At 56.9% G+C, this 19,899-nt stretch overlaps 1 protein-coding gene across 1 annotated transcript; it reads right to left on the bottom strand.

Annotated features, from left to right (window-relative positions):
* Positions 1 to 2,616: 2,616 nt before the first annotated feature.
* Positions 2,617 to 9,159, bottom strand: LETM2 (leucine zipper and EF-hand containing transmembrane protein 2). Its single transcript, XM_086477134.1, has 10 exons — positions 9,113 to 9,159; positions 7,954 to 8,404; positions 7,655 to 7,798; positions 7,177 to 7,311; positions 6,554 to 6,757; positions 5,257 to 5,376; positions 4,537 to 4,647; positions 4,308 to 4,394; positions 3,518 to 3,592; positions 2,617 to 3,120 (listed from the first exon to the last, which is right to left on the bottom strand). Exons 1-10 carry the CDS (start codon positions 9,157 to 9,159, stop codon positions 3,070 to 3,072), a joined length of 1,425 nt encoding a protein of 474 aa, XP_086333260.1. The 3' UTR covers positions 2,617 to 3,069.
* Positions 9,160 to 19,899: the final 10,740 nt, after the last annotated feature.

The following is a 19,899-nucleotide window of genomic DNA, read 5'->3' as shown; positions in this document are numbered from 1 at the left end:
GGTGGGGGTGTGTTTGCCCCCGCTGTTTGGAGGGGGGGGTGGGGGTGTGTTTGCCCCCGCTGTTTGGAGGGGGGGGGGGTGTGTTTGCCCCCGCTGTTTGGAGGGGGGGGGTGTGTGTGTGTGTGTTTGCCCCCGCTGTTTGGAGGGGGGGGGGTGTGTGTGTGTGTTTGCCCCCGCTGTTTGGAGAGGGGGGGGGGTGTGTGTGTGTGTTTGCCCCCGCTGTTTGGAGAGGGGGGGGGGTGTGTGTGTGTGTTTGCCCCCGCTGTTTGGAGAGGGGTGTGTGTGTGTGTGTGTGTGTTTGCCCCCGCTGTTTGGAGGGGGGGTGTGTGTGTGTGTGTTTGCCCCCGCTGTTTGGAGGGGGTGTGTGTGTGTGTGTGTGTGTGTTTGCCCCCGCTGTTTGGAGGGGGGGTGTGTGTGTGTGTGTGTGTGTTTGCCCCCGCTGTTTGGAGGGGGGGTGTGTGTGTGTGTGTGTGTTTGCCCCCGCTGTTTGGAGGGGGGGGGTGTGTGTGTGTGTGTGTTTGCCCCCGCTGTTTGGAGGGGGGGGTGGGGGTGTGTTTGCCCCCGCTGTTTGGAGGGGGGGGGGGGGGGTGTGTGTGTTTGCCCCCGCTGTTTGAAGGGGTGGGTGTGTGTGTGTGTGTGTTTGCCCCCGCTGTTTGGAGGGGGGGGGTGTGTGTGTTTGCCCCCGCTGTTTGGAGGGGGGGGGGTGTGTGTGTGTGTTTGCCCCCGCTGTTTGGAGGGGGGGGTGGGGGTGTGTTTGCCCCCGCTGTTTGGAGGGGGTTTTGCGGCTTTGTGCTCGGCAGGCGCTGCCTGCGCCCGGCCCCGCGGAGCCCCAGAGCCGCGGGCTCCCGCCAGCCGCGGGCTACCAGCCCTGCCCGCCGGGGAGGACGCGGCGCTCCGGCTCCCGCCAGCCGTTCCCGGGGCTCTCCCGCGGCGGAGCGGCCGGTGCTGCCCCCTGCCGGCGGGAACGGGCAGCGGCCGCGCGGGCAGCCCCCGGCCGGGACCCCCGTCCCCGCAGCGGGGCCGGGACCCTCCGCTGGGACCGCGCTACCCTGAGCCCACCCTCCATCACGGCCGGAGCTGCAGCCCCCCAACACCCCCTGCGGACGCAGCGGAGGTCCCCGGTCCCCAACCCCGGCTCTGCGGCCGGGACCCTCCGGCCGGCGGTAGCCGCTTCCCCCCCCCCAGCAACGGCTTACTCGAGGTTCTCTCACTGCTGCTTCTTTGCTTTTGCCCTTCAAGACATCCCACCCCCTGAGCTCTGCTCACCTCATCAACGAGGCCAACTTTCCTCCTGCCTGGGACGGCCTTGCTTTGGTGGGGTTCGGTGACCCAGGCTGGCCCTGCAAGCCCAGGTCGTGTGCTTTAAACCAGGAGAGTTTTCCCTTGCACAGCTCTTCTCACTTACCTCGAACTCAGGAATTCCCTCTCGCTATTTACATGTTTTTAGCCAAAACACAGGAATTACCTGCATCCTTTGACTTCTGCACGCTAATCTCGGATTGCTCAGCAATCTGGCACCGAGCATCACTCGTGCTCGGCTCTGCCAGGGGTGAAACGCTTCTCTCGAGGGAGCTGGCTCTGCGGGTGCTGGGTCACAGACCTGTTCGAAGAACAGCAACGCTCAGTGATATCAAGGAGACAAGCGGCCAAGGGCTCTTCCGTCGTGGCCAGCAAGTAATGGCTACCAGCAACACCTCGTCCGTGCTACGCAGAGGCAGGAGTGACACTTGAGCAATGGGGTTATTTTATTGAAATAACGTTTGTTCTCACTAACCACCAACAAAATACAGGCGTTCAGCGTCGCACCCTGGCCGCAGTCGCAAGGCGGGATGCAGGTCCAGAGCGGAGAGCACAGCCCCCGGCAGCCGCCTTCCACAAGCTGTTCCTGCTGCTCCTGAGAGCCTGAATCACATGGTTAAAGTGCTGGGAACACCTGACCGTGGGATGACTGGCTTTTTTTCTGTCTGATTGTTCTAAAGGCTGCCTGACCTCTAGAAAAGAAATTTCCTTCTACTTAGCACCAAGCCTAACCTTAATTTTACAGGAAGTATAAATATACATATTTAAAATCCGTACTGTGAGTAATTTCCAGGCAGGATGCAGGACAAGTTTTACATAGGACCAAGTAAAAAAATTAACAAACGCTAAAACCAGCTTTTCAGAATCCTCCTATGGAGTCTACCAAAGTAACAGTCAGCACTGGAGTGCGTGAAGAATCGTTCTGTAGAGCACAGTAAGTCTGAGAGTGCTTGCTGATGTGCAGTTCTGAGCCTGATAAGGTTTAACCAAGCCTTACATCGGACTTGGGAAACGTGTGCGGGTCCCCAGGTTACTACCTCCCATGACCCACTGGGATCCTAAAAAAATACAAATCTCTGCCTTGTGTGACAGCGCCCGGCACCTGCTGCAGCTCTTGCTGACGAACGCAAATGCTCACGTGGTAGAAGCTGTCCTCCCCACAGCTCTGCTCTCGCCCAGCAAGTTCTGAAGTCTTTCTGAACTGTTAACTTCAGCCACAGCACCACTGAGGAGAGCGCTGGTCCCCCGCTGCTGCGGTTACTCCCCTGGGTACAAACGTGACTGAAATACCATGGCTACAGGGGTCACTCCGTGCGCTGGTTATCGGTTAAACCACGTTAACTGGGATCAAGAGCTCGAGCCCGTAAAGCTGCAGCAGCAGGACGAGCTGCAAGCCCTGGGTGTGGGGGTAAGTTCTCACAGAGGACTTCAAACCGCAGAACAGGCATTACCGGGCTTCCAGCCCAGCTCCCTGACCACGAAAAGCTGCCTTTCCCAGGGGGTCGGAGCACCAACGCCGCTCCAGCGACAGCACAGACAGCAGCAAGCTGAAATGGTGGGGCAGGGGATCCAGTACAAGAGATGCCGGTGCCACGCAGACAGCCTTGGCACGGCCCGGTTCCTCACAAGCTTGGAATAGACAGAGGGGCCCCTGAGGGGCACCGACACCTTTTTGGGCAAAGCAGCATCCTGGGAAATCGCTCTTCCCTTTCAAGGAGGTGCAGAGGTGAAAGCTCCTCTCTCCCAGTGTTAGTCCTTGCTGGCTTCAGGCTAGGCTCCATTGGCGCCGGCCTTGCTGCTCTGAGGCGCTTCCATCCGAGCCTAGGTGTAAGAGGAAGGCGCAGGGTTTAGGCAGTGCCCGCACAAATGCTTCTTGAAATCCAAAACCTTTCTTGAAAAAGGAATCTTCCCATTTACTATGGGAAGCTGCTCTGCAGAGTAAGAGCTGCTAAGAACAAAGTTCTTCAGGGTAAAGGAGCGTTCTCCGGGCAATTCCCCACAGTGCTCTGCTGCCCCCCCCAACCTGACTGCAGTCTCTTGGCCACACGTGATATTTTTGTATTTAACAGCCTTCACTGCGGTTCTCATCCACAATTTCTCCAGTAGCTCCTTGAACTTAACGCTCACAACGTCTTGTGGCACAAATTCCCACAGTTTGTCTACGAGCTGTGTGAAGAACAACCTCCCTTGGAAAGTCTAAGGATTCTGAAAAGCTTACCTGTCGTGGGGGCGGCTGAACGGCTGCTTCTGCGACTGGCGCTTTCTCTGTCGGCTGAGACACAAACTCTTCATTCTTTAAGGAAAGAGCAGCTTGAAGTCCCAGAACCCTCTCAGAAAACAACGCCCTCGCTAGAGCCCATACAGGCCCTTCCCCTTCCCGAGCAAGGCTGCTCCCTGCAATGCGTGTGTGTAAGCTCCGTGTCGACACCTCCACTGCTTCCCCTACAGACTTACCAGAGCGATTGGGAAATATTTCCAGCAGTTGGCACAACATCCTCCTTTCATTTGCTGCTTTTACCAGCCTGGGCTAATCTGAGGAATTCATTTCAGCCTTACGCTGAGAACCATATGCTCTGGCTTTCTTACTCCAGGTATTTTGGCTCTTTGTCTTGGATGACTCAGCCCAAGTTCACTTGGAGGACTGAAAACGAGCCACCTTTAACTGGCTTCTCTGAGCTACGCGTACCTGGACTGAAGTCTCTGTATTTATGTGAACAAAGCAGCTGAGAAGCTTGTGAGTGCTCCTCTGCTGGAAGCCAGTACCCCGGCATGGAAGAACCAGCCGTCTCCAGCCCTAGGACGAGCCGTGCCGCAGCGGATCTCTGCACCTCTGCATCGCCTCCTCAGTCAGAGCGCGCGGCTGAGGCACGCGACCAAGGACACGCACTGCTCCTGTGCTCTGTGCAAGGTGTCGCGCCGCGGGTTCGTCTGGCTTTGGGAAGATCTGTCACGGGCTCTTCCCAGCGCCACACACGCGTTTTCCTACTCGCAGGGTGCTATTTTCTCACCTTCCTTCCCCGCACCACGGGGGCGGGATCCACTAGAGCCTCTTGACCTCCAAGAGCAGACGTCACGATTCCAGCAGTTTCACCCACCTGCAGGAGGACACACAGTTCAGCACAGTTACCACTTCAGCCCACTTAGAGGATCAAAGAACAAGATACATGTCACAGTGCTTCATCTTATAATGTGTCCTGGTTAAACTATTAACCTGGAAGTTTTACTCAAACCACTCACCTTATTTTGTGGCACCGGAACAGCTTGTGGCTTTATATCTATTAAGTACAAGGCACGGGAAAGCAGGAGCAGAGAAGGTGGAACGTTCTCCTTCAAATGCAGATCCAGCCACTGTTAGAAGAAAAGAGGAGGAACAGTTATTTCCCGTCGGCCCCACGTCAGTACTTAGGTATCCAGCACTCTGTCCTTACAGAGCTCGCAGCTATCGCGAGTTTGGCTGATACAGGTTTAAGTTACCACAAGGGGCAGGAATAGTTTTGAAGAGTTAAGAGCACCGTATGGGATACACACTGGGGAAGAAGTTTCCAGCTACTAGTGAGGTACCAACATCACTACTGACAAACAGCCAACAGCGAACGCCAAGTACTTGGAACTACCCACAGCTTCTCTGCAAGGCAGCACCACGGCAGTGTCTGTGACCTGTCTGAAGGCTCATAAAAGACCAGCGCTGGCTCTACGACAACTTGGCTACTTTAGAAGCTTCAAACACACGCCCAGCCCTGCCCCGCACTTCATCTTGCTTCTAGCTGACCCTGATGCTGCTCGGGTTTCTCTTCAGTCTAATCTGATACTTCACGCCTTAAAGCTCAGCCGTGCAGGGGAGCACCATCCAGGAACGCTGGTGTGAACCGAGTGAACCCGTGCCTGCTCTGTCTGCGCTGCACGGCACGCTGTCCTGGGAGAAACCTCCTCCAACAAGGCCAGACCAGAGTTACTCGCCTGCCTGAGCTGCTCCTTCAGCTGCTCCTCCGAGAGGCCCAGCGACCGCATTCCCCTGGCTCTGCAGGCGCTCTGCAGTTCCGACACGCTCAGCCCGCTGACTCCTTCCTTGGCGATCATCTGAAATGAAAAGCAACGCTCCTACCCAGGCACAGCGCACGCCAAAACCTGACGCACGCGGTGAGCTCGAGCCCCGAGAAGCGCCGGTGGGTAACTGGGCACAAAGTCAAAGACGGGACAGAACCGACTTTGTGGCTGATTCCCTCTGTCCTTGAAAGCTGACAGTCTCTGGCTACGGAGGACGAAAAACTTCAGTTGTGATTATTTTGGTTTCCCCCCAAGTACTGAGAATTTCCTTTGACACGTGATCCCACAGGTCTGAAGAACTCGCTCACGGGCAGGCCTTGAGCTGAACCCGCGGGAGCTGCACAGGCCTTTCGGAGCTGCTCGCCTCTCGCTAGCGAGAAGTTTTCTGGGTGTTCGTGTCGTAACAGGATTCTTCACAGCATTTCAAATGACAGATCCTACACCATCACAGAATGTGGGCTGGAAGGGACTTCTGGAGGTCCCCAGTCCAACCTCCTGTTCAAGAGGGCTGGTTAACTCCAAAGTGTTGTTATGTTGCTCCGTCTTTTCTGCTTACGCTTCGAGCCACTCCAGGGATGGGGATTTCACAGCCTCTAGACAACCTGTTCCACTGTTCAGCCACTCACGGATTTTAATTTTTTTTTCTTACCAAGTTGTCATTTCCCTTGCTGCAACTGATGCCCATCACCCGCTGTCCTTTCACTACGCACCTGTAAGCCCAGTTCCACTTTCTGGATAACCCCATGAGGCAGCTGCCAACAGCAGGCAGGTTGTCCCTTGCCCTTCTCCAGGCTAAACAAATCCAGCCACTTTATCCACTGGTATAAACTCACACTGAATTCAGTTGTTTAAAATCTGGTGTTCCCACACAATATTTACCCCAGAACTGGAACCTCCCTTTTTCACAAGTCAGCGTGACTCCAGGATAAAAACCCGACAGCTTCCGAACAGTGACAATACCTGCAGCGGCACACGGGTCAGGGTGCACCAAAGGCAGCAAGGGTGCAGGAAGATGAACTCTCGTGCTGGTATTGTCCTGGAATCTCTCAGGGGGAGAATCCAACTCCCACCACCGTTAAACGCCACATCTGAGGGGGCAGCCCAGGCAGGGACCCCCGCCTTCCGTCACGCAGGCCGTGACTCAGCACTCGAGGCTGCCAAAAGCCGGCGTTCCACCAAAGCTGTCCCATCTGCGCGGTCTTCAACTTACCTCGTCGTCTGCCTTGATCGTCCTGAGCCTCAGCAGAAGCTGGAAGCGGAGCAGGTTGTTGGTGCCGATGGGCTGCAGCTCCAGCAGTTTGCAGAGAGCCACCAACTGCGGCCGCTCCAGGTGCTCCAGGGTCAGCTCGTCCTCGAAGAGCTTGGAGAAGCGCACGATCTCCTGGGTGCTGGGCTGATGGCCGGTGTGACGGATCTGCACAAAGCAGAGGCATCAGGGCCAAAAGCCAAACTAAAACAGGGTCAGTCTGTGGATCCTCTTCCCCCTCTAAGGAAGAAGTCCCTCCCGTTTCCCACACTGGTATTCCTGTCTCTCGGCAGAAACAGACTGGTGACAGTGCAAAGGCCAAAGTGAATCAGTGTCCTTGAGTGGCCACTTAAAGGATTTCACAGGGTGAAACTTTCACTGTTGTGGCAGGATGGAAATGCTTGGCTGTACTGCTGGCTCTGACAGATGCTGCAAGAGTGTCTCCAGTTAAGTCACACCCGATGGGACAGCTCTAGGCTGCCAAACCTCTGCAATCTTTGTACAAACCCCATATTCTCTGCCCGAGGCCACAGCACTAAAGCTGGCGTAAGCACTATTGCTGCCATCCCCAGCCCAGCCCGTGTTACCTGGTGCACGTAAGAGGAGAATTGTTTCCCTTGTCCTGTATCTGCTTTGTTCCTTTTGGCCATCTCTGCAATGGTCTCCTGCAGGAACTTTGCTAACTCCAGCTTTGCGTTCAATTTCTTTTTCTGCTTTTCCTCCTTCATTTAGGGAATAAAACATAATCAGAAATTCCACGTGAAAATCAAAAGGGAGGGGACTCTGGGAAAGAGGTGAAACGAGGCTCAGCACTGAAAGCAAACGGGTTCTGGTGACTGTAGGAAATGCAACTGCTGTGCACGTTCCCACTGATCACTGTTTACAGCACAACCTTCAAGTGGTTCCGCTGCCCTGTACAGGAACAAGCTGGGAATGCCCGACCTAGACGTGTGAGGCTGAGGCTCGCTCACAGCCGCAGGCAGGAAACACGGGCTCTTTACGCAGCCGTACAGATGTTCTACCGCGCTGGAGTACACGGCCTACGTCGTCAGAAAGGACACAAACCTTTTTTGACTCCGTCTCAAACGTCGAGGGCAGCATTTCGGGAAAGAGCTTCAAGAACACAGGCAACAGAAATTCCATGAAGGGGACAATGACAAACACCAGGAAGGGCACCAGCCGGAAGAGATCTGCGCAAGTTCTCAGCAGCTGCACAGAGAAGGGCACAGGAAAACTATCGGTCAGCCAGGCGCCAAAAACACGTCTTCCACAGGAGTGTGGGAACTGAGGGGTTAAACCTCTTCCATTACAGTAAGCCTCTTGGTGCACTGCTTTAGCAAGGTGTCTGCATGTCTGGCACTTACCCTTCGTCTCTCCCTCCTAGTGAGGACCTGCCCGTGTAACAGCCTCCACACCATCCTGGCAGCCACCTTGGTGTCGATCCAGAGCAGGTGGAACCCGCTGCAGTAATGCCTCAGCTCATCCGCGATCCTTTGGCGTACGGACTTGTTCCCCCCGGGCGCGCCCGTGACCCGTTTGGCCGGAGTCCCAGCGGGCTCCTGGCTGACGGGGCTCCGGCGGGGCGGGGGGTCGCCGCGGGGCTCCTGACACGCGCGGGTGGCCGTGTGCAGCCCCCGCAGGGCTGTGGCCGGGGCGCGGGGGAGGCCGGCGCCCCACCGTGCGCAGCGCAGCGCCAGCAGGTTCTCGGAGCCTCTGGGATGAGTCCGGTTTAGATGAGAATCCACGAGCTGGACAAAAGCGGCTGCTGGGGAGCACGGAGAACCAGGGTGCGCGAGAAGGTGGGAGCACCTGAAACTGCAGAGGTGTTTAAGCAAGGAACAGCGTGTCGTGGCTAAGGCGCCTCGGCATTACACAGAAACCAGTGTTCTTCGTGCCAAATTAACTTTGGGAAACTGACCTCGTGGCTGCCTCAGTGTCTGAGATTCTGTCCTTCAGCTACAGATAAAATACTGAGAATTCATCCCACGCTAACACTTTCCTCATGGGGGAGGATGGCTCAAGACTTCAGCCTGCCTTTAGGAAGCCCTGCTACCAATTGCACTGGTGAAAATTTGTCAGTTGCAAACAAATTAAAACCGAAGCCCCTTCTGCTCTCACCAGGCGCTCAGAACAGAGTTGGCTGCATCTCCTGCACCTCCCTCCGCCGGCAACGTCAGCTGGCAAAGGGGGGCAGCACCCAGGAGAGGCAAGTGGTTAGACAGGAGATCTCTCTTCATAGAAGAGCCGAGACCTCGCTGTGCACGATGACCACTGCCGAAACCCGTTAGTTTGAGACAAATCAAACCTCGTACTTCTCACGTGTAATCTTTTGTGGAAGCACCCTAAAGCGCTGACATCGCGCTGAACGTGCACGCCAGCGCCCAGCGGGGCAGCAGCGCTAATAAAAGGCTAAAGAAGAGGGCTGTCATGCCGGGGAGCCCCCTCGCTCCTTGGGGGCGATCGCCCTTCACCCCATCCAGCACAAGGAACCGCGGGCGCCTCCCGAAGCCAACCCGCTCTTACCTCGACCTGGCGATCGCCAGGAGCGTGCTACAGCCGCGGGCGGCCATGGCGCCACGGGGTCACCGGCTCCGGCTGGACGCGGGCGGCGCAGGGACCCTCACCGCCGGCGGCGGGGGCGAGCGGCCGCGGAGCCTGGGGGAGCGCTGCGGCCCTCCGCGCCGCGGGGCCGGGCCCTGGCAGGACCCGCCGGGCCTCGGGCACATCCCCTGCCCGCCCTGGGTGAGAGGGGGGACGTGAGCGGCGGCGGCGGGCCGGCGGGCCCTGGGCCGGCTGGGGGACGAGGCCGCCCCGGGGCAGCGCCCGGCTGATCCCCGCAGGTCCCGCGGCCCTTCCCCCGGCCCGGTCCCGGTGTCCCCGCCCCGCTCACCGCCGGCCCCGCTCCAGTCCTCCCGGGCTCTCCCATCGCGCCCCGCCCGCGGCGCTCTAGCCCGGCGAGCGGCGCTCTATGGTCCGCCCTCCATCACTCCATCGCGTTGCCTCACAGCCCCTTCGGCGGGAGCCAATCAGAAAGCAGGACTCGCGGCCCTGCCGGAGGCCACCCAATGGGAGCTAGGAGGGGCGGAGCTTGACCCGAGGTGCCCTCAGGAAGAGTCGCTCATTGGCTGCGAAGGCGGCGGTGGCGACGTGCGGGAGGGCGGGCCTTGAGAGGGTGATGTCACGGGCCGGTGCGTGACGCCATCGCGAGGCGGTGGGGCTGCGCGTGACGTCAAGGGAGGGTGAGGGGGGGGCGGATGGGAGGGCCGTGACAGCGGCCGGGGCGGCCTCTGGGCCCGGGGCCTGGGGCCTGCGGCGGGGCCTCCTCCCCGGCCCGGGGTGGCACAGGCCGCGCTCGGGGCTGCCGGGCCTGGGGACGCCCCTTTCCCCCACTCGTGACGTCAGCTCTCAGCGGTGTTGCCGCAGGCTGCCCCAGCGCGTTCCCAGGGCCGGCAGTGCTCCCGCCCGGATGGCGGGGCCAGGGGAGCTGTGCTGGTGGCGTCTTTTCAGCTCCGCCTTTTCCATGTTGTTCACGTCGCACCTGGAGAGCGGGAGAGAAGCCGGGAGCCACGCACGGAGAGGGGCTCCGGGCCGGAGGGGACGCTCTGGCTCTGCTCCACCCGCCTGCCGCATCCCGCCCAGCCTGGGCTCGGGTCCTGGCGCAAGGCAGGAGAGCCGCTGGGGCAGTGAACTCGCACGCTAAAGCCGTTCCATCGGCCACGTCGGGCGTTTCCTGGTGTGTTTATGTGGTTTTCAAAAGGGAAAACGCCGTCGGTCGTTCAGCAGCCCACAGGAGCTGGCCCACGCTCTCCAGCACAACGTTGATAGTGCCCCTTTATTTCTTCGTATGGAACAAAACTGCTTTTCAGTGAAAGGTTCCCATTGAAGTGATTGCAGTTTGAGCCTGTGTATAGAGCAGAACACGTTCTGAGCAGCTGCGTGTGCGATGGGGCACGTAAGAGTGGAGCCTCCTTTTGCGTGTTGTCGCCTGAGAGCAGCTTTGCATGGAATGAGGTGTCAGAAGGAAGTTTTCAAGCCCTGACGTGTTTGAGACAAATTCTGTGGGTCTGCGGACCTGAGGAAACATGCAGGCAGCTGCAGAAAGGTTCGCGGTGGGTGACAGGAGACTTGGTGTCAAAACGTCTGCTGTGCCTGAGAGGCTAGTGGGGAAAAAACACTTTACTGCCTGCAGCGAAAAAGGTATGTAACCCTTTGGCAACTTCACTCCTGGGTTCCCAAACAGATGAACAGTATTTTTCAAACGTAGAAAATAAAATGGGGAAAGATGAGTAAGAAACGGGACAGAAAGTTCCTGAGGTCTGCCACCAGAGCTGTTGATGCGTTGCTGTGTTTTCCATGTCTCCCGTAAAGGGCTGGTCTCCAAGTCCTTTAAATTCTGAAAAAAAACCCACCCCACCCTTAACCCAAATACTTTTTTACTGTCAAAACCATTTCTGCGTTGTCAATGCAGACCCTGCAGTGGTACGGTGTAGTTCCCCTGTGCTTTGTTCTGCCCAGCCACGTCCCCTGGGATCGCAGAAGAGGGTTTAGTTTTGGGGGTTTTTTCCTTCCTTTGGGAGAGGCTCTTGCTTGAGGAAGTGACAGAAAAGGAAATTACAACTAGATGGGTATCAAACACAAACTCCTGTCCTCTGACCCCGGCTCAGGAAGGTGTCCTCTGTTCATGGCGCCAGAGCAGGAGCTCTGCCTTGCTCCAGCTTTTGAGCACCTGCAGACGCGGGGGTCTCCTCAGAGACACTTTTCCACGTGAATTTGTGCGTTGGCTTCTGGGACGGCGCAGGGCAGAGGCTGTGGGGTGTGCTCGTTTGCCTTCTCGCTCTCAGGGCGTCCAAAACTGTGGTTTGAGCAGACTTCGGTTGTGTCTGGTGGAGTTCTTCCTGCGTGAGTGAGGGCTGGATGCTCCTGTTCGAAGGGGACCGTGGGTGGGTGCTCCCCTGCCGTGTCGAGCACGGGGCCTCTAGGAGAGTCACTCCAGCGGTGAGGGCGCAGAGCTGCTCCTCGAGACTGCCCCGTCGGGGAGCCGCAGCGTCCGCGCCGCCGGTCAGAGCCCCCTGGCTGTGTCACCCCATGTTTGGGGGCGTTTGTCTTGTCCAGGAACGGGCACCGGTTCTGAGCTGCTCTGAGCCGCGCAGGCAGCACGACTGGGGGCGCAGCCTCTGGAAGCAATTAGCGCCCTGCGTGTGCAGGGGACATTCCTCAGGGAGAACGCGCCGCCTCTCCCGTGGTTCGAGGGGATTGTTTTCTCCTGCGGACGTCCTCAGGGTTGCTGTGAAACACTCGAGCGCGTGAGGAATGGAATGCCGGGGTCTGCTCCTGGTGGGGCTGCGGTCACTCGCGGGGGTGGGAACGCGGAGCCTGTCGGGGAGGTCCCGAGCGCCCGGAGAGCAGCAGAAGTGCTTGTTCCGAGAGCCGGGGTCAGGTACCCGCAGGATCATCGGGGCAGGCGGAGCGGCGGTCCCAGTTGCCATGGTGGTGTGTTCTTCTGGTGGCTGGTTGTGGCCTGTAGGCCCTGCCCGGGGCAGGCGAAGCGGCGTGCCGTGGGTCCCCGAGGCGCTGTGCTGCGCTGGCCGCGGCACGGATCACCCAGCCCTCCTCCGGGGCTGAGAACGGTGAAGGTGCTGTCGTGGCGCTTCCTTCCTCTGCGCTGGGCTTCACCCCTGCGTGCCGTGTCCCAGCCAACAGGTCATTCCCGGGAACAGCTGCCGGGAGCAGCAAACAGGAATGTGACATGAAAGCGAACAAGAGAAGAACGCAGGAAAAACTGTAATTCCTGTGAGAACGTTCATTAGTTGTCAAAAGGAATCGGAAAGAAAATATATTCTCATCCCTTCAGCTGCAGGAACATCAGGACCCCCCCGTATATTCAATATTAATATTAATGCTTAATATTAAGCATTTAGAATTCACAGGAGGGAGAAGAGAGAGGGACAGAAGGCCTTTTCTAGGTCACCTCCATTTTTGGTGCCTTACTGTGTTTAAGGAGGAGGAGAGTCGCTTTTTAAATTCACTTTATTACAGCAATTCCCCCCTCCCCGCCCCCCCAGGAGCAATGCTGCCTCATTGTGGGCTCCGAGCTGCTGCGTTCTGGGCAGCAGGAAACGCCGTGAATTTGGGAGTCCTTGCTCAGCCTTTGCGCGGGGACTCGTAAAGCTCCTATCTCCACAGCTTCCTCTTTCGTGTTGGGGCATGTCTCTGCCTAATTCTTCTTTTTGTGTTCTGGTAACAGACGTCACCTTATCTCCCCATCTTGTTTACCTTCCATTCTCTTGTGCTTTTCTTCCTTTCCATTTTCGTTTTTTTTTTCCCCCCCTTGCATGTTCATGTTTTTGCTGCAGGAAAGATTTATTGTCTGCACTTCAGTTGTGTTTTCTTCCGCAAAAGAAAGACTTGAGGGTTGTGGAGGAGGGGGAATTAATTGCAAACATCTCCGTGCATAATTTTCCAGCCAAACTAGGATTAGAAACTCCTGAGGATGACAGCATTTTCTTTCTCGCTCCAACCCAGACGCCAAACCTCAGGAACTAGACCCAGACGCCGCCCGGCGCCTTACGATTTCTCCAGTAGAACTGGGTGTTTTCCCAGGCCTCGTGCCGCCACGGAGCGCCCACGGGGCCGGTAACGCCTCGGCACACGCTGGGCTTCGCAGGGACACCTCGCCGCGCCCCATGCTCGGTGCCCGCCGCCATCTTCCTTGCTCGACCCCCCGCCGCCGTCACTGCCAGGGCTGCCGGCACCGCCGTCCATCCTCCCGCCACGTTCACCTCCGTGGGTTTAAGCGTGGCGTGCTCTGTTCGTGGTGGGCGCCACAGCTTTGTGTGGGTGCTGCGGTGAGGCCAGGGCACGACGAGCCGCCGCTCGGGAGCCCGCGGTCCCCGGCCCCACCGGCTGGATTCCCGGGGCACCGGGCGCCCAGCGGGGGTTTGACCGCAGCCGGCACACGCCGTGCGCCCCGCCGAACGCTGAATGTCAACGCCCGGTTGCTTCGAGCGGGGCGGCACCGCGCTGCCCGCCGCGTCGGTGCGGGCTCCCCGCGCTGCCGGGCCCGTCCCGCGGGACTACATCTCCCGGCGTGCCTTGCGGCGGGCGCCGCGCGGGAGGCCAATGGGAAGCGGAGGGGGGGGCGGGAGGTGGCGGCGCGTGCGCGCGCGCCTGCGCGGTGCGCGGCGGCGGCGGCGGCGGGGGGGGCGGAGGCGGAGGGCGCGCAAGCGGGGCCGGGACCCGGGCAGAGCGGCACGGAGCGCCGCCTTCCCCCGCCGCCAGCGGTCGCCCGCGCCCGCCCGCGCCCCGCCGAGCGCCTCCCCTTGGCCGCACCGGCCGGGAGCGGGCGGTGGGGGGGCGGGCGGCCTCCCGGGGCGGAGCCCGGCGCCAGCGGCGGGGGCGCGGAAATCGAGGCCGGGGCTCCGTCGCGGCCTGCTGCTGCGGGAGGAGGCGGGGAGGCCCGCCGCCGCCGCCGCCGCCGCCCCCGCCGCCGGCCTTTGTCTCCGCTAGGCTGGGTGGAAGCGGCGGGGGCAGTTAGAATGGAACAGACTGAAGGTGAGGGCAGCGGGCGGCCGCGGTGGCGGGGGCGGCCGCGGCGGTGCCGGCCCGCCCGGGCTTAAAGGGGCCGCGGCCGCCATGTTTGCTGCCGGCGCTGCGGCGGCGCGGCCCCCGCGGAGGGAGGCGGCGGTGGTGGGCCCCGGGCCGTCCCGAGCCGACCCCGCGGGCAGGGCGGCCCGCCGCCCCCGTGAGGCCCGGAGCCGGGCCGCAGAGGGCCGGGGCGGGCAGGGCTCCGTGACGCGCAGCGGGAGCCGCTCGCTTGTGTGTCCCCCCCCCCGGCTGGGTTTCGGGCGAGCGGCCGGCCCCGGCGCCTTCTTGTTCTCCGCTCCGACCGGCGGGCGGTTCCGCGGCAGGTAACTGGGGCGAGCGCCTGGGTTTCGGAGGGGGCCGAGCGGGGCCCGGCGGGGAGAGCTGGTCCCGGCGAGCCCCAGAGCTTCTGGTGGGGAGAAACTAGGGGCTGGAGCCTGCACCGTTCTCTTGTGAGACGATGCGAAGCCGCCTTTGTGACCGCACCGCGGACTTGTCAACTGCTGCTCAGATAAAAAGGCTTTCGTTGTGCGCGCTTAAGAACGGTGTCTAAGTGAAGGATTTGTTGTTTCTTGGGTTTTTGCGGTGCTGTTGCATTGTACTCTACTTTGTTCCGTGCCTCACTCTGCTTTCTTTTGACTGTCGATATACTCGGCAATTTTAATACAGGTTTAAGATTTTCAATTTGTGGTTAAAAAAAAAAATCTCAATTATAACATAGTTCTATATATACTAGCTAACCCAAAAGGCAATGTAAAGTAGCCTATAATCATAGTTGAAGAAAAAGTCGTAGCCTGTTTTGAGGGCTGTTTAGGTCTTCCACTGGCTTGTTGTAGAGATGCACAGAGAATGGTGTGGCAGTTAGATTTGTTTGTTTGTTTGTTTTGTAAAAATTTCAACGAACTGCTTGAAAATGTTTTGCTCCAAAAAGTGAATATGTGCTTTATGAAGCTGCAGAGTAAGAGTAGAGGATGCTGATCCACGACTGTGTGTTTTGTTTTAATACAACCGTGTTTTGCATTTTTCAGTTCAGCAAGTTTGCCCGAGTTTGGCGTGAGATGCGTTGCAGTTATTGTACTGGTTTCGATACGTGAAAGCATGTCATGACTCTTACAGTATTTCATATTGCCAGAGTTCTGACTTCTGGTTTTATGTGGATATCAATCCATGACTGTCCCTGAAGAACAAAAGACTTTCCTCCATGTTTCCTATTTGAATCCCAAGGCTCTAAAACCAAATGAGTACTCTAAGCTCATTTTCAAGATAACCCCCCCCCCTTCTTTTTTTTTTTTTTCAGTTTTTAATGTATAGCATTGCCTTGGCTGCTGTCCCGAGTTTCTTTCCATATCACCATGGGAAACTTGTTAAAAGGGGCCTTATCAAAACCATGTTACAGACATGACTCTTTCTCCTGGCATTTGAAGAACCGAAACAAGCCACCTTTTAAAAGGTGTACAGGGGAGCAGTCAACCTTGCCCCGTGCTTTAAAGTTTGTCAGGAGGCCTCTGATTCACCGTCCGTGTCTGCCGGAAGAGACTGCTCAGTCCAGCTGAAGTCAGTAGAAATCCACAGGCTGCAGTTTTTCTGCTAATGAATCTACGTGCTGTTGAAAAACTTGGCATTGTCCTAATGTACGTAAATAAAACTTGCCATGCATGATTTCTTAAGGACATCCAGAACAAAGCGGGGCAAAGCAGACTGCAGATACTGAATGCAGGAATCAATAAGAATAATTATTTTATTTCTTTCTGCAGTTCTTGTAATGTGAACACCCCAGGATGCTGTTACAGCTGGTAAAGGTGGCCCTACGGGTGATTTTTGGCATGACTGTAGAAAAACCGTGGGTACGTTCAGCTCCAGTGAGGAGCCCGGTGCAGGCCTGCGTGCTGAGCTGCAGCGAAAGCCGGGCTGTGCCTTTCACGTGGTTCCAGCGGGGCAGCCTGGAGGCTTTGAGAGGAGGAATGGAAACATGACAGAAGTTGATTGCGTCACTTAAAAACCCAACCAACCTAGCCGGCCCCAGCCAGAGCTGTCTGTCTGTAAAGCACGCACCGCCGTGACCCTCTCGTGAGAGCAGTCGCTGTGTGGATTAGAGGTTTGAGATGACCAGTACCGGTGTGGGTTAGGTGGGGTGGGGGTGTACCTGGAGCGGAGCGGTGCAGAAAGTGGCAGTGAGTGTGCGTGTGGTGGCGCAGGTAACGGAGGGGCGGTAGGATGGGAACAGACCTTTGAACCCCTGACTTGGGTCTCTGTGGACAGGAGCTGGGTTGTCATTTGTGCATAAAGGTGGCCTGGAACTTCTGCTTCCATGGCTGTGGATAGAAAGTCCAGCTCAGGGGGATGAGGCAGCGACACCGTTCACTGGATGCGTAAGACTGACTCAAAGTGTTGCTTTTTCAACTGGGTCAGTGGGCCAGGAGGGCAGCTCCTGTTCTCACAGCAGATCCTTGCCACCTCTGGGAAGCGCCTTGCCTCGAACAAGCGCTAGCCCAGCTGCTGTAGGCAGAGCTGCCCACGTCGTTGTCAGCAGAAGGGTAAAATTAATTCAGAAGGGTTTTGTGGAAACCTGGTTTGAAAGGCGTGCGTGGTGCCCCTTCTGTCAGCAGGTGTGTCACCTCGCCGCTGCGGCCATCGCCAGCCCCAGGTTTGCCGGCGGCTGGGCTGGCCCCAGCAGCGCTCGCCGGCCGGTAGGGGTGGGCAGAAGGTGCACAGACCCCCGGGGTCTCGGTCCTTCGGGGGATGCGCTGTCCTTTCTCCCGGGCTTCTGGCTGCCTCTGGCTGGGCCTGGCCAGTGTCTCCGGGTTCTGTGGCCAGCAGGCTCTGGGGGCAGTCCTGCCTCCGCCTGCTGGGGAGCTTTTACCCTGGGCTGCTGCTCGGTGACGAGCAGTGGTGGCTGCTGCTGACGCTTGGGAAGTCTCTCTTACGTATTGCGTAGTTAGTGTCTTCTCTCGCTTTTTGAGTTCTTCCTGGTTGAGCAGTAACGCGGTGGATAGATGCATGTTTGTGTATTTTATAGCAAAGTCCTACAGTGTTGCTGTATTTTCTGCAAACCTACAAAACTCCCTCTTTGGGAGGAAGAAAAGCTTTCATCTAATGGGATCAACATCGTTCAGAATTGTTTGATAATCTGAGAGGTCAGCTCTTACTTGGTCTACTGCAGCATGAGAGCAATATTGGAGAACTTCCTAAGTATCTTGTTTTCTGAGAGTGAAGTTGCAAAATACTCGTCCTAAAAATGGCTTTGGATAAGTGCAATTGCTGATGGAAAATGTGAACCTGGAGGATTCCTAATCTCTTTGAAACTTTCCTGTGACTGGGCACTTGCTGTTGAAGGTGTAACTGGTTTTTCTTGAGTTATGCTCAGTCAAGCTAAGCAGCTTGGGATAGGAAGTGAAACAAACCTAGTGTTGATGTCAGAAAGAGCCGCGTAAGGGCTCTGCTGGGGTGACCTACCTTCTCTTGTACTGCTTATATTTTTTATTTCGTTTACTTTTTCCTCTGATACTTTGAATTGTGACTTTCCCATGGGCAGCATAAAAATACTTGCTCAGACAGTGTCCGTGTATAGTCTCTGTAAACACTCCTGTTTTCCTGCTCGTCCAGAAGACCCTGCGGCTGTGGGAAGGGACACGTACGGAATGCTGGCTACCAAGTTTGTGAGAACAAACTCTTTTTTTCTGTCAGTAGTTTTGAAGGTGTCATTGATTTCAAGTTGTTTCCCAGCTGCTATAAAGTATCTGTTTCCTATAAACCTTGAAATAATGAAATTGCTTCTTTATCTGTTGGTTGAGTTCCAGTATCATGTCAGTGTGGTATCTGTGGTGGGTCGTATTTGGAAGCTAAACTACAGTTTGCAGGAGGCTGATACTGTAATTTAATGGAGTGACTGCTGTTGTAGTGAAAAGAATTTATTCTGAAATACTTCTCTGCAAGATCAACATGTGTCACTGCGAATCACATTCACTTGTGGTTTTAGGTAGGAACGGTTGGTCTGATCTCTGAGCCTGTTGTTGGTATTTCTGCGACAACGGGGTGTTTGCATTAGAGCTTGGGGGTGACTTTTACAAAGTCATCCTTCCTTGGGTTGAAATGTTGAGATTCCTGTACATTCAGGATTCATCTTCTTGCTTTGTTATTAAGGTCGCTCCAGGGGCTCTCCTTTGGCTGTCACACGGCCCCGGTGCCGCTGCCCTGGGTAGCGACTGAGGAATGAACAACCCGATGCAGAGTGGGGGAAAGGAGGAAGGGTGGGAAGGTCTGGGTGTGTTAACCGTGATGACAGCGGGGACTCGGAAGGAGGAAGCTCTCGATGATGTCAGCTCTGTGGGAGGAGAACAACCTCTTGTGTTTCAGGACTGTTGAGAGCAGCAGCCCAGTGGAGCAATAGCCCTCGCTTCTGCAGCCTGCGCAGGGAGGTGATGCAGCAGGCGTGCGAGGGGTCCCGGAGGGACTGGAGGCTGGCACCGAGGTCTGCTTTACGCCGGTGGGCTCCAGAAAGGAATTATTTAAAAAAAAAAATAAAATCAAACCCGATTTTGCTTTTGCTGGTAGCTCCTAAACACAATGTAAGTGGAGTGTTTTGAAGCTGATTAACCCGCAGCTTTCGTTGTGTAACAAAGCGGAGCGCGCTGGTGACCCGCCCTCTGCAATTAGTGCCCGCGGAAGCGAGCGCGTTGGCAGCGTCAGGAGCTCTCGGAGCTGGGGCTGGCGGCTGTGAAGAGCGGTGCAGCGTGGGCAGACTTTGACCTGGAGGAGATAAGAGCGACCAGACGCTGTCGTGCAGCTTTTGAATTCTGTTCATGCTGCGTCTGGGCCTCATTAACCCACTCTGGTGGGATAGTTGTGCCGAGGCATCAGCAGAGAACTTCTGCATCCGAACACCGGCGAAGCTGCCGTGCCTTGTTGCAGCCCTTCTGAGAGAAATGAGCTGTCCTGGCAAGAGCAGCTGTGGCTGCGTGTGGGGAAGGGCTGCTGCTGGCTGCGTTCATCGAGCATTGCGTCTCGCTGTAGACCCAGACGGACCAGACCGTGGCGAGAAGCCTGTAGTGTTGTCGTGGCTTAGTGCTCTCGCCTTGTGACAGGGAGTCCTTCCTCTTGGGAGCAGGGCTGAGGCTCAGAAGCAGTCTGGTCACTCAGCAGTCTGTGGATCATCAACTTTTGAATCATGTTTATAGGTGGAATTGGAATGGGCGAGTGTGAATGGCGTGATCGAGTACACTGTGGTCGCCCAGATGGGTGCTCGTAACATCCCAGAGAATAAGCAAACCTTGATGTCCCAGTGAAATGCTGCACAAAATAGTTGTTCATATCCCAACTTTTTGAAGTGTGGAAGCTCTGTTAAGGAAAGGCTGAAAGCTGCCAGTGTGATAGAGAAAGGTCTGTTCTTACCTCAAAGAGGTGGGATAGGGTAGTGCTTTCTAGGGCAGAAACCTTTTGCCTTGGCTGTTGTACGATTCAATGCTTCTCAAACTGCAGTGTTGGGCTGTGGATGGTGTGAACAGCGTTCTGGGGTTCTGTGTGCAGCCTCACCTGATGCTGTGGCTCAGTTTCAGAGAAGACTTTTAGGGAAGATTTAAGTGAATTCCACATACCAGCCTGGCAGCCGACCAGAATTTCTGTAACGTTGTCCACGGCAATGTGCCATTGCACTGCTGCTGGGGGAATGAACTGGGTGAGCAAATTGTGTAACCCGTAGGTCACAGCAGGAGGAGAGAGGGTTTTTTTTCTCC

This window comes from Leptosomus discolor, chromosome 23 (assembly GCF_034619465.1).
Source record: "Leptosomus discolor isolate bLepDis1 chromosome 23, bLepDis1.hap2, whole genome shotgun sequence".
NCBI classification, from domain to species: domain Eukaryota; kingdom Metazoa; phylum Chordata; class Aves; order Leptosomiformes; family Leptosomidae; genus Leptosomus; species Leptosomus discolor.
Note: the sequence above shows the minus strand (reverse complement) of the source record. Positions and strands in the feature narration are given on the sequence as shown.